Source organism: Myodes glareolus, chromosome 4, assembly GCF_982192425.1.
Source record: "Myodes glareolus chromosome 4, mMyoGla1.1, whole genome shotgun sequence".
NCBI classification, from domain to species: domain Eukaryota; kingdom Metazoa; phylum Chordata; class Mammalia; order Rodentia; family Cricetidae; genus Myodes; species Myodes glareolus.
In genome coordinates, this window is record NC_142029.1 from 17,439,386 (window position 1) to 17,456,390 (window position 17,005).

At 42.3% G+C, this 17,005-nt stretch overlaps 1 protein-coding gene across 1 annotated transcript in view; it reads right to left on the reverse strand.

Annotated features, from left to right (window-relative positions):
• The window catches only part of Rec114 (REC114 meiotic recombination protein), a 93,468-nt gene extending 76,697 nt beyond the window's left edge, over positions 1 to 16,771 (reverse strand). Inside the window, exon 1 of the mRNA XM_048424229.3 lies at positions 16,599 to 16,771. Coding sequence (XP_048280186.2) covers positions 16,599 to 16,754 — 156 coding nt within the window. The 5' untranslated portion in view covers positions 16,755 to 16,771. The remainder of the gene's footprint in view (positions 1 to 16,598) is intronic.
• Positions 16,772 to 17,005: the final 234 nt, after the last annotated feature.

The window sequence follows — 17,005 nt, forward strand, 5'->3', positions numbered from 1 at the left end:
ATACTGAAATGAAGTATAAATAGTAAGATATAACAACTTTGGCTAAATGTAATTTTCAAGTTAATATTTTACTAAATTTGAATATTATCTTAACACTAAATAAATTTATCTCATTCTGTAGACCAGTCTGGTCTCAAACTCATACCAATCTTCCTGTCTCAGCCTTCCAAGTGTTGAATGTACAAGTTTGAGCCACCATGCCCAGAGAAATATATTCTTTAAAAACCACTAACTATTGGCCCATCGAGATAGCTTGGGGATAAAGGGAACTGCCACAAAAGTTTGACCCCTGGAGCCCAGGTAAAAAGTGGATGGAGAGAACAGACTCCACAAAATTGTCCTCTGATGTCTACATGTACATCATGGCCGTGCATGCATGCACATACACACACACACACACACTCACACACACACACACACATTTTTAAAATTTGCCAAATGTTTTAAAAGTAAATAAAGAAAAAATGTGGCTTTATGTGTAGTTGCCTAAATCATAACTTTTAGAGATATTATATAGTTTTACTAAATAGTAATTCTATTCATTAGCAAACAAATAATAATGTAAACTATATGAGCCCATAGCCAGGGCTCACAGTTAAACAGCTGACAACAGTAACGCATACTGTCTGCATGGCTGTGAGCATTTTCACTGCCTTATCCTCTAATGTGCATGTTAATAACAAAACTAAACATCTCCAGCTGGCATAAGAAATGAATATCTAATTAATTTCATATTTATTCCTGAAAATGACTTCATCCCTTGGGGAAAGAAAGTGTCAAAAATTATCCTATCTGGGTATCAAATATTCTGGGTACAATATTGAACACAGCAAATGATTGTCTAGTTTGTAAGAGAATGCTAAGAGCTAGGAAAGAAACAGAGCAAATGAAATGAGAAGACAAGAAAAGACATGAGCGTCAGGACGAATAGAAGCTGAAAGGGAGCTTAAGCTGGAGTGTCAGGAACCATGTCAGGAGGCTCACAGTCACCTATAACTCTATCTCTAGGGTGCCCACAGCCTCTGGGAGCACCTGTACTCACGTACACGTACACACGCGCACACACACACAAAGCATGACTAGGGAGAGGAGTTTGGGAGCCTTGTTGAGAAGCACGAGAGAGCTACACAGCTATCAGGAGAGGATGCCAAGCTGGCCTCAAACCCACAGCAGCCCTACTACCTCAGCCTCTCAAGTGCTAGGATTACAGGTGAGTCCATCATTTTCAGAGATCTGCCACAATCCCTCATTTAAAACTCTATATAATAAGTTCATACAGTTTTAAAATGTCTAATTTAAGAAGTTCTACAGGGTTCGTGGGGGAAAATGGTAGTTGGATTCTAACCTGCGGTCTTCCTTTTCCCAGTGCGATCCAAATGCCCATTACCTTCCTGGAACACGATGAAGACCAGCACTCAAGTGTTTCTAAAGAGTGGGCTGAGGTCTCCAAGGCCACATAAAGGAGCAGGCAAAATGCTTTCCTCTCTAGAAGGGAAACTGTGAGACTCTGAGCATGTAATGCTGGGGAAAGACAAAATCGCAGTGCCTGGGTAAGCCTTGCCCTACAGAAGGACAGTGTGCTCTCAAGTTCTCTCCACCTCCCAGGCTCCAACAAGTACTCCCTACTCCTCTGCAGGAGGATGAAACCCATTATTTCTGTACAATTAATATATATGGTGGTGTAGGGAGGGAGGGAGAAACCCAAAATAAGGACAGCCTAGAGGAACAAAACAGTTCCAGGAGACCAACAGCCTGAACAAAAGTAATGATTACTAATAACATTAAGTAAAGTCTCAGAGTTAAATTATGCTTTATGAAAAGAAACATTCAATAGGTAATTAAAGAATTGCCTGGACAGTGAGGTCAAATTAATGGTCAAGAAAGAAATACTTAGAATTGTAGGGGAAAACATAAAGAGAAGAAATTATGAGTGATAGTATAAGACACAGGGACCAAGATTCAGAGTCAGAAAAAGAAATGGTGGCGATGGGGTGGGAAACAGACCAAGGGAAGACACTGAATACACAAGAGAAAAAAAATCAAGAACTGGACACATCCCAGTGAAATTCCTAAATTCCAGGCATAGAGAAAGCTCTTTGAAGCTCCCAGTTAGACACAAGAACAATTTAGTGTTTGAGGATTCAGGGGAACCCATTCTTTAAGTGACAAATGAAGAAGAAGAATCAAGCACCGACTTTACTTTTGCTATGTAGGATAACCATGGGGTTACTTAAGGCAAATACAAGTGGGGTGGGGCATATAACAGTCCAGAAAATAAAATCAGAACAATAATTACTCTACCAAAATTTTATAAATTCTAATTTATATATGTAGGCATCATATATCAAGAGCAATGACAGAAAGAGAAAATTAGACATGACATTCTCCTAGCAGAGGAAAACCAAACCACTCTAGCCGGTCTCAGTGAAATCAACTTGAGTTTGATCAACCTCTAGATCCTACTTATTACTAACTCACAGAAAGGGCGTGCGAGTGGTCAGAGGAAGCTGCTCCAGAGCTGCCCTGTTGCTAAAGATTTTATTCAGGGTCTTTTAGCTTCCGCAATGATTTTATTTTATTTATTTATTTTTTAATTTTATTGAAGAATTACCAGTATTTTGAGGGTGATTACACTGACTGTAGATCACCTTCAACAATACGGACAATATGGCATTTTTACTCTATTAATTCTGCTATTCCATTGTTTGTCTTTTAAATTCTTTTTATGGTGTTTTATCATTTTTATTAAAGAAATTTTCACCTTCATAGCTAGGTTTAGAAATTTTACCATTTTTTTTTTTGAGGCGACAATGAATGAGATTGTGTTCCTGATTTCTTGCTCAGAAAGTCTGCTGTGAATTTTGTATTCTGCTATTTTGCAATATTTGCTTACCAGTTCTAAAATTCTTCTGGTACAGTCTATAAATGTTTCTAAGGATGGGATCATATCACTGGCCACCACACTATTTTTTCTACCTGGGTTTATATTTAAAATTATTTAGAATAAAAACCATCCCCTGAGTGACAGAGAGGAGCTGCACAAACATAAGGACCCGAGTTTGATGCTAGGGAGAGCCAGCGGTACACCTGTCACTCTAGCCCTGGTGGGGAAGGGAGACGGAACGATGGGCTCCTGAAGCTCACAGGCTAGGCAAACCCACAAATTACAGGCTAGTAAGAGACTGTCCCCAAAAACAATGGCACAGAGTGTTGAGTTAAGATAGCGGACATCAACCTCTGACCTCAGGACCATGCACACATGGACACACCTACAACACTAACAAGAACATAATGCTACCTCCCAACCCCCACCTGGCATTATAATATGTTTCCATGTTCTTTGATAACTAAGTGAACCAAGGCTAAGGAAGGCATTCACCTTACTATAGAGGTCAAGAACACTGTGTTTAAGATTTTAATATAGTGCCCACATTTTACAGAGAAATTCCAATGTTGTAGCACTTAGCATAATCTAGGTATGGTGTAGGCTGCTTATCTCTGACTCTTTGGAAATACCTTTAACGATTGATAATTTAGCATTTTACTTCAATGTTCAAGTTAACATAGTATGGAAAGTTCAAAGAAAATGCTACCTCTAGTGATCAAGTCATAACAAAAAAAACCATTTATTGTTAGGTGTTGAGAGAATAAGGATTACTTTACCATCAATATAAAGCCATATGCTGAGAATTGAGGCTGCCCATCAAAAGCTTATGTATATAACATAATCAGAGAGAAGCCTAAACACTGACTTATATTATAATATAGACTCTTTTCATAATTTAATGCATATATTGATGCAATCTTCACAATAGAAATATAAAATGAAGTAGAAAAGTCAAAAGAAGTACGCAAAAATATCAACAATTTTCAAATGTACTTATTCTAAATTATAGTTACCTGAAGGATGAGATAAATTAATCTTCAGATTAGTGACAAATTAAATTAAGTACCTAATTGAGGGTTCTGTTTTCTGCCTTTAAGACCTCTCAGAAACTGACACAGCTTTCTATGTTGTCCAACTGCTGATTTACACATTATAAAATACAAACCCTGTGCAGATGTGCTATGTAGGAGTGCCAACTGTAAGTCCTTTCTACAGATTTCTAGAGTATATTAGGCTAAAGAACATGGTCTTGCCACATCCTCACTATAAATGGTACAGCTTGCCTTTTTATTTTACAGAAATACAGTTTTAACAATAATAAGATCAATAACCCAAAACCTTCCCCATGCACCCCTAAAAGTAATGATATATGTATTTTTTTTCATTTTTGAGCTTACAAAATAAAGTAAGTGTACCATGGCATGAAACATAATTCTCCATCTTTGCCACATACTCTTAAGAATAAGATTACTGGTCATGAAATTATCCAGGCCTCTAAACCTGACTTTTGGAGTTAGAACACGTTCACTCAAGAGGCTGGAGAATCATGAATTCAAGGTCATCTCTGGTTGTTGTAGGCCTGAGGCTAATCTGGGCTATCTGAGACTCTAACAACAACAATAACAAAAAGAAAAAACCTTAGAAGTTCCTCAGGTTGAGCTGTGGCAACAGCTCAGACGGCAAAGCCCTTGGCGTGTAAGTATGAAGGCTGGAGTTGGATCTCCAGAGCCTACACTCAAGTTGAGTGTGCACACACTGCACCTGCAATCCCAGAGTACAGAAGAGGGAGATGGAGAACCACCAGAGCAAGCTGGCTAGTCAGGCAAGCAGAGCTGACAAGCTTCATATTCAGCTAGGGACCCTGCCTCAGGACATGAGGTGGCAAAAGTCTTCCTGGATCCTGCATGGGAATGTACATACATGCAGGAACACACACCACAAAACATATAAGAAAATCTGCACAAACTAATAAATCCTACAAACAGCAACAACAACAAACCAAACACCAACTAAAGCAGGTATGGGGTTGCATGCCTGTAATCACAACGCTTGGAAAGCTGAGGCAGGAGGATCACGAGGTCTTCTATTATATGATGAGACTGTCTAAAAAAAAAAAAAGACAGACAGATAGACAGACAGACAGACGGATGGACAGAAGGAAGGAAGGAAGACAGAAAGACAGACAGACAGATCACCACCACCAAACACCAAATAGACTGGAAAGTGGTCCTTCCCTGACATACTTACGTTTGGTAACTCTCATATTTTCCTTTCGAATTTTCTACCAATTCACAAAACCAGGGAGCACCTAACAGTTCCAATATGCAAAGTACATTTTTACATGAAAATTAAATATTTTATATTTTTGGTTGTGATCCTAGCCTTTAACGGCTGAGCCATCCCTCCAGGCTGGGAATTAAAGATTTTAAAGCAAGCTCGAGAGCAGGGCTATCACTGGGAACCGAGGCGACCCCGGGTACTACATAACCAGGCAGCTGGGCTCGGCTGGCCAGCCTTCTCAGTGCTGCAGCCTTAGTCGTTCCTAACAGAGTTTTACAGTGTGTGGTGGGTAGGAAAAAACAAACAAACAAACAAACCAAAACTGAGGAGTTTGGGGACTTGTGGGCTTCCCTCTAAACTGTAACTTGTAAGACTCCTTAAACCACCAAGCTAAAAACATTCTTCTCCACTGTATCTGTCCAGATAAGTTCCCCCTTAAAGAATGTTATGCAAACACGTCATGGCCTCCATGGAAACTATGTCTGCTGTACGAAATTAAGCTTTTGTTTTTGAAGAAAGAGAACGAAGCCTGACCCCAAGGTAGAAATATGTATTTATAAACTAGATGTTTTGGAACAAGTAATGATTTTGTCATAAGAAAAAAATGTGGGAACATCATTTACAAGGTCCTTTCTCAAAGTCTGAGGTACGCAACAATGTGTGCAGCTATGATCCATTTAGACAACACCATAAGTATGGAACACGTCTGTGCCAGCCAGGATGTGCTGGAGCACACTACAGACACTGACACGCCTCCAAAACGCCAAAGATGCACTTCTCGCTCACTGCCCACCTGTCTTTTCTGTCTCTCTCCCACTGCCTGCCACACTACAGCGCGGACAAGTGTGCCGAAGGAAGAAGGAAGAGCAATCAGGCACCGGTTCGTCAAGCTTCTGCCCATGACGTGCCAACTATGCTCACATTTCATTGCCCCAAACTAGTCGCATCCCGGGCACACACACCTTAACAGGGACCAAGGGAAATTATAGAGTATTTGGATAGTACTGACAACTACCACTTCATAAAAGACGTTACTGGAGTCAGGTAGACCTCGAATCAAATCTCAGGCTTACCACTTACAAGTATAATTACTTTTTCCATCTGTAATATCGAAATAGGACTCACTACCGTGCAAACTTTTGCTCAGCTTGTTAACTGGGTCATGGTCCCATAATTGAATATGGAGGTAGTGAAAAAAAAAATCTACCAAGAGCAGAATGTACCAACGGCCAAGAAACGGTTCTAAGTCAACCGCAGAGTGACTCTGAAGTTTGGCAGCGCTCACCCATGTTGCGTGATGGGACTTCACTGCAGCCTGATTACTGAGCACAACATGGACACCGTGCCCTCCACGTGTACTTACGCCACACACGGATGCATACTGCTTGAAACACCCGGGCTAGAAGTGGAGACCGCTGTGTGTAATGAATGCAGTGTTTACTGCGCATACAAAGCCTTCTGCTCTTACAGAAAGGTGGTGAGCAGTGGGAACCTGCTACTTTTAGTGCTTTCCCCGTCAGTCCTCAGCACACCCCTAGTTTATATTACATTAGAATATAATGTATTCTAAGGTAATAAAATGCTTGCCTGCTGTTTGCCTGGGAGGTTGAGGGAGTGGATCTCTGTGAGTTCAAGGCCTGCCTGGTCTACATGGCAAGTTCCAGAGGACCCAGGACTACACAGAGAGACTGTAGGGTGGTTTGGGTGAGAATGGCCCCCATAGGCTCATATTTGAATGTTTGGTTTCCAACTGGTAGGGTGTTTAGGAAGGGATAGCAGGTGTGGCCCTGTTAGAGGACATGTGTCACTGACACCAGACACAGCAGTAATATCTTTCTGCCTCTATCTTGCGGATCAGATGTAAGCTCTCAGCTACTACTGTTCCAGGGCCTTGCTTGCCTACCCGTCACCATGGCTGCCTGCCATGACGGTCATGTGCTAACCCTCTGAAACTGTAAGCCAGCCCCCAATTAAATGCTTTCTTTCATGAGTTGCCTTGGCTATGCTGCCTCATCCTGGCAATAAAACAGAAACTAGGACAGAGCCTGACTCAAAAATTAAAAAAAAAATGCTGTTTGAGGGACTAGAGAGACGGCTCTTGAAGAGCACCTCAAAGTTTGGCTCCCAGCACCCGTGTCGGGGAGCTTACGATTGCCCGCAACACAATCTCCAAAGAGAGCCAAAGCCCCTGACATCGGCCTCCATGGACACCTGCACTTACACACAAACACTCACATGCACACACAATACATACACTTCAATTAATTTTAAAAATTAGTTGCTGTTTGAAGCCTGGAGAGGTGGCTCCGCAGTTAAGATTACTGACTATTTTTACAGAGGAGCTGGGTTCGATTTTCAGCACCCACATGACATCTCATAGCCTTCTATAATTCCAGATACAAAAGAGCTGATGCCCTTTTGGCCTCCATGGGCATACTATTCATGTGGTATGCATGCACAGATGTAGGCACACACACATATATAAAATCAATTTTTAAAAACTGATATTTGAGTTGCTGGCTTGGGTTCCATAAAAATTGTCATAAGGAAAAGTTCATTAAATGAATTTTGGCTTGGGACTAAAAAAGAATTTCCAACAAGTTTTGAAATGGCTTTAAACATATTTCTGCCATCTTGTGCTACTTATTGATATAAAGTGGTTCTTATCACTGACAATTATAAAACTAAAACATCAACTAAAACATACCGATGGTGCGCTACAAAATACAATTTAAAAAAAAATCTGCTAACATTTAATTCTATGAGTAAAATTAAACAGGTACAACAAAAGAGTTGTTTTTAAATAAATAATTTATGATTTATCATCAGTAAATGTTTGATTTCTATTATCTAGTTTATATACTTATGCATCCAAAATTGCATAAAATTACTTGGTTGTGAAGGGCTGGAAGTATAAAATCTTAAGGAGCCCTGTGTATAGAATTTTCAAAGACTAAAGGACATTGTGAGGTTAGATGCTCGGCAGAACGCTTGGCTTTGATTCACCCATTCAATAAACTTTATGGGGCATCAGCCAGGCACCATGCCCGGAATGAACACACAGTATTTACACACTAAGTAACAGTTAATTTTGTTACCTCACTAATCCACTTTCTGTTGGTATGATGAAATCCCGAGACTGGGTACTCTATAAACAGGCTCCTTCAGCTCATGGTTTTGCAGGCTCAGAGTCCAAGACTGAGTGGCTGCATAAGCCTGGACTTTGGTGAGGCTCCCTGGTCATATTATAACACAGTATAGAAGCAAAAAGGAAACATGCTTGCGGATAGAAGGCACTGGAAGCACAGGGTCATGCTGTGAGACCAGCATTAATCCTTTCTGAGTATGGTGCTAATTACCATGTGTGGCCTAATTATCATGCACTAGACCTCCATCACACTAGAGACCAGGTTTCCAGCACACCCATCTTTGGGGGACACATGTACAACAGTACTGTCATTACAAATGCCTTCTGAGTTCCAACCACAGACTCAGAAATAAGCCATCAGAGTCAGAGATGTATTAATTAACTGCCAATTAACCTCAGATATTTATTTTCCTTTTATATGGTGAGAAGACACATGACCTTGTGGCATATAGCAATCTGTGTGGGTTTAAGCTCTGTCTCCCATGTTGTAAGGTGAAGCAACATATGGTGTTTACAGAGAACTCCTTAGGAGACCATATTCTGTCCATGTCATCCCTCCTTCAAGCTTCTAGGACACTGGTTCTTTCTTAGACTCATCCAATGTCTTGGTTTCTTTTCCCAGTGCTGTGATAAAACAACCCGAGACAAAAGCAACAGAGGAAGGAAGGTTTACTGTGGCTCATGGGTTCGATAAGCACAGAAGTCACAGAGCATGAGCTTGGGGTAGCTGGTCACGTGGCAGCCACAGTCAGAATGTTGAAAGCTGTGAATGTAACCCAGGATCCAAGTTCATGAGATGGTGCCGCCCGCATCCTGAGTAGGGCCTCTCACTCCAGTCAGCTGAAGGAAGAAAATCCTTCATGGGCATACCCAGAGGCTAGCCTAATCTAGACAACTTCCCACAAGTGTGCCCAGAGGCTTGTCTCAAGGATGTCTAGAAATGGTCAAGCTGACAATATTACCATCACAATAGCCGTGGACAGCAGAAGAACAAAATAAAGGAAGGCTCGGTTCCTGGCACTGGAGTTACTCCAGCTGTGGATTTAAGATGAAAGATCTTTGTCTTTCTGGGTCTGGGTTACCTCACTCTGGATGATTCTTTTCTAGTTCCATCCTTTCCATTCATGTACCAGCCAATTTCTTTTCTTTTTTCTTTTGTCTGTCTGTCTGTCTGTCTGTCTGTCTGTCCCTCTCTCTCTCTCTCTCTCTCTCTCTCTCTCTCTCTCTCTCTCTCTCTCTCTCTTCCCCCTTTCTGAGACAGGGTTTCTCTGTGTAGCAGCCCAGGCTGTTCTGAAACTCACTCTGTAGACCAGACTAGCCTTGAACTCTCAGAGATCCGCTGCCTCCCAAGTGCTGGGATTAAAGGTGGTGCATCACCACCATCGGGCCTGTACTCCATTTTTAATTGAGTTATTTGTTTTGTTTATGTTTAGTTTCTTGAGTTCTTTATACAGTTTGGATATTATCCCTTTGTCAGATGTGGAATTAGTGAAAAATCTTTTCCCATTCTGTAGGCTGCTGATTTTGATCTATTGCTATGTCCTTTGCCTTATAGAAGCTTTTCAGTTTCCTGAGGTCCCATCTATCAGTTGTTGAACTGATCATCATCTGTTAACCAAGCAAAGCTTCCAGTGGAGGAACTGGGACACCAACCTAGCCACAAAACCTTCAACCTATCATTTAGCCTACCTGCAAGATGTGCTTGGGGAAAGGTGGCACAGAACTTCTGGGAGTGACCAACCAATGACTGATCCAACTTGGAACCCATGCCACCAAAGGGAGCCAAGCACAACCCTGCCTGGAGGGCCAGGAACCAGAGACTGATAGAACCAAACACACTGGAAAAAAAGTCAATAAAATGATTCCTAATGATAGTCTGCCACACTTATAGATTGGAGCCTAGCATCATCATCAGAGGGTTTGATCCCACAACTGACAGCAGCAGATTAGAGACCCACAGCCAAACATTAGGTGGAGCTTGGGGAATCCCAGGGAAGAGGGGAAGAGAGGATTGTAGGAGCCAGAGGGTTCAAGGACGCCACAAGAATGTGGCCCAAAGAATCAACTAACCAGGACTCAGAGGGGCCCACAGACTGAAGTGACAACCAGGGAGTCTCTATGGGACTGACCTAGGTCCTCTGCATATATGTTACAGCTGTGTCGCTTGGTGTTCTTTGTGGGACTCCTAGTGGGAGTGGGGACTGCCTCTGACGCTTTTGCTTGCTCTTGGGACCCTTTCCTTCCTACCAGGAAAGGGTTGCCTTGTCCAGCCTTGATACAAGGGTTTGTGCCTAGTCTTATTGTAACTTATTACGCTGTGTTCAGTTGTTATTACTGGGAGACGTGTTCTTTTCTGAAGGGAAAGGAGGAGGAGTGGATCTGAGGGAAAGGGAGTGTGGGGAAGAGGGACTGACTGGAGAGGAGGGAGGAGGAACTGTGGTCAGGATGTAATATATGACAGAAGAATAAATAACTAAATAAATAAATTTTAAAAATGGATGCTTACTAAGAGAACAGTAACTCTTGACAGTAATTCTACATCTTCAGGAGAAACTATACCAACACAGAAAGGAGCGGCATGTGGCAGAATGAGGAAGATCAAGGCTTTAGAACCTATCTTTTCACCTCCCTTGCCAGCCTTTGGTAAGCATTTAACTAGCCAGGTTTTAGCTTCTTGTCTAAACCATCTACGACCCAAAGACTATGAGCAGTCCATGTGATACACGCGGAAAGAAGTGCATGCAAAGCCTCTGTCTGCCTTGAGGAACGTGGCTCCAGTGGTCCACTCTACCTATTCTAACTCAATACTGGGATACCTAACAGCCACAGCTACAGAATGGCGTGTCTCAGTCCAAAATAAGCCCCAGGACCACATACATAACCCTGATCCCATAAAACAGTAACGTTTACTGACACGGTACTTTATAGTTAGACAAAGATGTTAGTTTAACAACAAAATTATCTAATGATGCTCTTCTGAGAATTTAACTATATTGTTAAGGTCAACGTGGTATTTTAAGACTGTGTGAGGTCAGGTGTGGTGGAACACCCCTGCAATCCCAGCACTGGAGGAACTGAAGCAGGAACAGAGACCAGCCGAGGACACATGGTAAGACCTGTCTCAAACAAACAACAAAAGGATGGACTGAATCCCAGTGACAGTTCCATAGTGTCTCCAGGGAAACCATCAGTGGTGAGGTCATGACTTATGGGGGAGAAAGACAAAGGGGAAGCAACCCAAAAGGCCCAATGTGGACTTCCTTTTCAGGCTAGCATGAAGTAACAGGGGTCAAATTTACTCTCCTGCCTAAAACAACAAAAATATGGAATAAATTAGAGGGAGTATCCATTTTCAAGTTATTGGGTACAGGCAACGAAGGATAGGATTTCTGAGAAATTACAAGAAATGAAGTGAGCTCTCCTACCATGGCCCGCAAAGAGCTGTAAAATATAAATAGGAAGAAGTCAGAAAAAGGCAAATTATAAAGGGTCATACAGACGTCAGTAATGTCTCTCACTGCCTGGAGAATTTCCATAGTGAAGGGCAATAAAAAACAACAAACACCAACCCCATCAGGATCTGGGGAGGCCTCCCTGAGTTTAAGGGATGGAGCTGTATGGCCAAGGAGACCAGAGAGGCAAGAATACATGGAAGAGAATACCAGCTCACACCTGGAGTGGACACAGTCCACAGCGCGGCTCTGCTTAGCACACACGGCTGGGGAAAAGAGCCACCTCTAAGTATTTAAGGAAGCACTGCCTAGACCCATACAGAGCACTGAGCATTGCCTACTGCTCAGCAGCGAGAGCAAATGGAGCAAAAGACGCTTCATTTATGGGCCAATGGGTAGCGTTCCCTCAAGAATTTTCCTTCAGGAGTCGGTGAGGGTTAGTCCTAAACCAAGTGCTCTGCTGACCTTCACATGGTTTAAAAACAGACTTGAAAGAATGCAACTGTTTCCAAGTAACTTATCCCGTGGGGCGGGTGGAGGGGGGAGGATGTTGCTGAAGTATTTATAGGAACATGAAATTTTCCTGGACGTAACAACTTAAAATTCACAACAATAAGGACCTACTTAAAAAAAAATCACCCAATACACAAAAGAACACTGCTATTTTGCTATTACTTTTAAGCAATTTTCTCGAAATTTTACTGACTCTTAAGTTGTCCTTAACAAAATCATCTTAATCGTGTTCGCCTTACATGCTACTTTGAAAACCCCTGAAATAATAACATTTCTAAGGCGAGCAGCACTGTAATTAAAAGCACAAGCTTTACAGACAAGGAAACTGGAGTCTGAATTACTCCCAACTTCTTTCTAAATGCTTAGAAAAGCCACAGAACATCCCTTGGTTTCAGCTGATTCATCTGAAAATAATATTGGCTTCTTGGGACTGTAGTAAGAGACAGGCAAAGGGGCTCACACCTTTGATCCCGGCACTTGGGAGGCAGAGACAGGCAGATCTCTCCTGGGTTCAAGGCAGTCTGATCTACATGAGTTCCAGGGCAGCAACACGTTCAGACAAATATTTCTAAGGATTTACCATGTGGCAGGGAGCACAGCGGCACTAGAGACATGACGGAGAAGGGGCCTCAAAGCACACTCTACACTGAACTCACATTAAAAGTTCATCTCCAGTACAAACTTCGTATTCCATCTCTTAGTTTCTAAGTAGGGCAATTATTTTAAGGTTCTCCTACAAAAATGAAAGGATCACTTCTTTTTTTTCTTTGAAAAAATAACCTAAGAAGTCGTCAGGTTCAACCCATTAATGCATGTCTGGGAAATACTTAGAATCTGAAAAACATGGTAAAACTTTAATTGAAAAAGCAATCTGCAATTAACATCACCTTTCAAAATTCTCAAATTAACAGAGCAAATTATAAAAATGGACCAATCTGTGAAGGTAATTTTTGTCAGAAAGGCTGGGCCAATAAATATAAGGGACAAAAATCAAGTTCAAGTTTGTATTTCATTTGCTCTTCTGCCTTAGATGAGGACATGTGGCTTAAATATTAACCCTATTAATAAAATATTTGCATATCCATTTTGAATCTAACTTAGTCCTACCTTTATAAATTCATTTTATTAATTGCACTACAAAGCTGCTCACTTCACTCAAGGTCTTCCAAGTCCCTCCCTCTCAAAGCAACAGCCATGCTCGGGAGCTCACTATGAGGACAGATCTCATTCCCCACAACACTCTATTCTGATGGAGTCAGAATTTGCATCTTAATAAAATCCCTACAGGGCGAATATGAACACTGATGCCTGAGTAGCAAAGCTGTAAACTGTGGTGGGTTTGGGGTTTTTAGTTTGTTTTGTTCACTGTTACAAAAATGTTGATTTGCTGCCAAACTGTGTGGCAAGCAGTAACAATCCAGAGAAGTACATGGAGTCAGCACGGCAGACTTCCTCTGTATACCACAAACTTGATATCTCCTAACTTGACCTCACCTCCAACTGGGACTTGTGGTCTGAGAAGTCTTGCACTATTCCTCTCTCTCTCCTAGGTGGGCAGTTTTGTCAGCACGTGGCTACTGTGATGAGCATCCTCTTTGAAGCTAAATAACTACAAATATGGGATCAAGAGAACAGAGTTGCTCTATAAAATTTAAAAAAAAATTCAAAATGGGTTTATCCACAGTTGAATTCGAAACATTCTATTTGAAAAAAACCTTATTATAATAAATTTCTGTGTAACACATAACACACAGTTTTACTGTAGGTACCACACGTTTTTAAAAGAAATTCACAAGGGACTTGAAGAGTACAGTATTATTTTTATTATTATACAATAGTCACAGTGCCTATAAAATAGAACAAATCTTGTTCCTCTTTCATTTAAAAGAAAGATATGACAGACCTAAGATGAAACTGATCAGAGCGGGCAGAATGGCTGGGCACAGAGTCAAAGCAAGGTACAAAGGTCCAGTTTTCAAAATCCCTTCACACGCCGACTTCATCCCTTGTCACTATGGCCACAGTGTTATGTCAAACATTTGAGAACCGCTGAAAAGTGCTATTCCTTACAAGCAATTATGAAGAGCTTTGCAAAGAGGAGGTAAAAATTGTAACAACTGTTGACACCTTAAAATGGCCAAATTGGCCATGCTCTGGGTTGCAATATAAGAGTTACCTGGCTGAATCTGAGCCAGTGCACCCAACATGGAGAAAAGGATTGAAAGGGATTAAAGAGTTGCTAGGAGAAATTATCGAGGAGCCTACGGACGCAGTCTCGGAAGTTAAATATGTCCTCCAGCATCCCTGGCCTTTTATAAGATCCAATTATAGATCCGTCACACTTGCATTGAACTCCTCCTCACTCCATTTTGCATTTTTGGCCTACAACTTCTTTTAGGATACAGAGTTCCACAAGAGCACAACAAGGTGTTTAATGATTTTTTTAAATGGGCCTAAATAGATTGATTTCCAGTTTTAGAATACCGTTTACTCTAATATTTCAGAAAGTCATGAATAATTCACAATGCCCTATTTCTATTCATATCCCTAGCCAAAGCTCTCAAAACTGTGCACTTGGCTGTATTTATTCACCTATCAGTCGCTTTTCAATCCACTTCTGGCTGGCGTCTACTCCCTTCACTCACTCAAACGCCTCTTTGGCCATGAACAACCCTTCAGGTGGCTAAATAAAATGGATGCCCTCTCATCGTTATTTTACCTGGCGGCATCGTTCCACAAACTTAACAAGCGTTCTCTCCCTCCCGAGAGAACTCTCCTCATTCTCCTGGGTACTTTGCAACTCTCCAGCCCTGGGCTCTCTGTGAGGTTCTGACACTTCAATCTGACCAGCAGCTGTTGTACTACCATGGGAACAGATCCTGGAATCTCTTCGAACCTCGGGACTGTATCACCTCCATGATGCTAACGCACACCGTCACACACCCAGCCCAGATCTGCCTTCTGAGTCCAGAACTGAGTACAGCTGGCATCCCATCGTGCCCACAACACTCAGCATGGGCAAACCTGAAGTCTTAGATCTTCCTGTTTCCCCTCCAGTGCATCCCATTCCCCTCTTATTGCTTCTGCCAGAAACCAAATCCCTTTACCCTCACTGCTCACATTCAATCATTCGCCAAGCCTTTCATTTCTATCCTCCAAAGTCCTGTTTCCCCACCTCTGCTATCACCCCCTCTTCCTGCAGGTCTGAGGTGGCATTAGCTCTTCTCTTCCTGAATTCACTGACACTGTTAATTCCATCTACAAAGACAGAGTGATTTGTCAAAGAAGAAAATGAGTGAACCCCTCCCTGTGGCTTCCCCGTGGGTTCTAAGATAATAGTCGCAAGACACCTAGCCTCCTCTCCAGACACTGATACCACTATCATTCCCTTGGCTCCCTAGGCGCCAATCTTTTGACTTCTCTCTACATGTTAGACCTGCTAAGATCTAAAGTTTTCTCAGGTGTGGAGCCTTTCCCATGACATACCTTCCGCCTGGCGTATATGTGTCTCTTCACTTTTATCTAACCAACAGTGATCCAAAAACAAACACCTCAGTGTATGTGCACACATGCCTTATGAAGTAAGACTGTTATTTTTATTCCTGTTTTGTCTCTACTATACTTATTTTACTATGACGCCAAGATATTATTTGTTTTACAATAAATGAGATTCAGAGAAGCCAAGCAGCTTAATCCAGGACATGAAGACTTAGCATCAAAGCTGGACTTCAGGGGCTAGCAGTGTAGCTCAGTGGTAAGGCACATGCTTGACACCAAAATAAAAACAGCTAGACTCTAACTTTAGTCTTATGGAGGTGCTTGACTACCAAAGAACATGACGACTGAGCTATGGATGGCGTAGTTATCCCTGCCACAATTTACATCGTTATCTGGGTAAATACTATGTTCTCAGAAAACTAGGTCCAATGAGTCAAGAGAAACAGCTTAGGGATGGGGCACTTAGATTACCCAGCACCATAAAAAAGCAAACAAAACCATGCAGGAGAGCAGGGACCATTTAGGCCTTGCTCCATGCTAAATCCCTAGCAAACTGAACAGTGTCTAGCATGTCCAACCAGTATTTGCTGACTATGTGAATGTTTATCTTACCTTTGCATAATTAGTTTGAGAATGAAATCAACCACAACTATGCCTCCGGTTCCTACTCAGACACAAGTTTGCCATGTTAGCAATCACCCCCTCCGGTCCTCATAGGGGTGTGAGGGTGGGGCACTGGCCCTATGTGCCTGCTGGCCAGGGTCCTCCCTCCTTCCCTGGGGCTCTAACAGCTGAAGTCCTTTCCACCCTCAGGCCTCACCTTCCATGAGGGCGAGGATGCTGCAGCACCTTCCGAGCTAGGCCCAGGTGACTCTCGGGAGTCCAAGAGCATGAAGCGGCCATAGCGCTTCAGAGGCCACTGGGAGACTTCTCCTGGGAGGCCGAGGCCCGAGGCGACGTTTCCCGCCTCAGCCATGCCTGCCCAGGGTCCTGGAAAGCCCGCCTCCACGTGACGCCTCACGACAATCGGCTGGCCAATCAGGAAGCGCGGTGACTCAAGACCCACCCGAAAGCGGAGAGTGCCTATACCGGAAGTGTGGTCTTCACTGGTTTTTGTTTGTTTTGGTTTTTGTTTTGACATTGGGTACCCAAGAGAGATTGCCTGGAAGTGAGGCTATTATACCTACAATTTGGAAGATTTCAGCGCCAGCATGAGAGACTTCACCT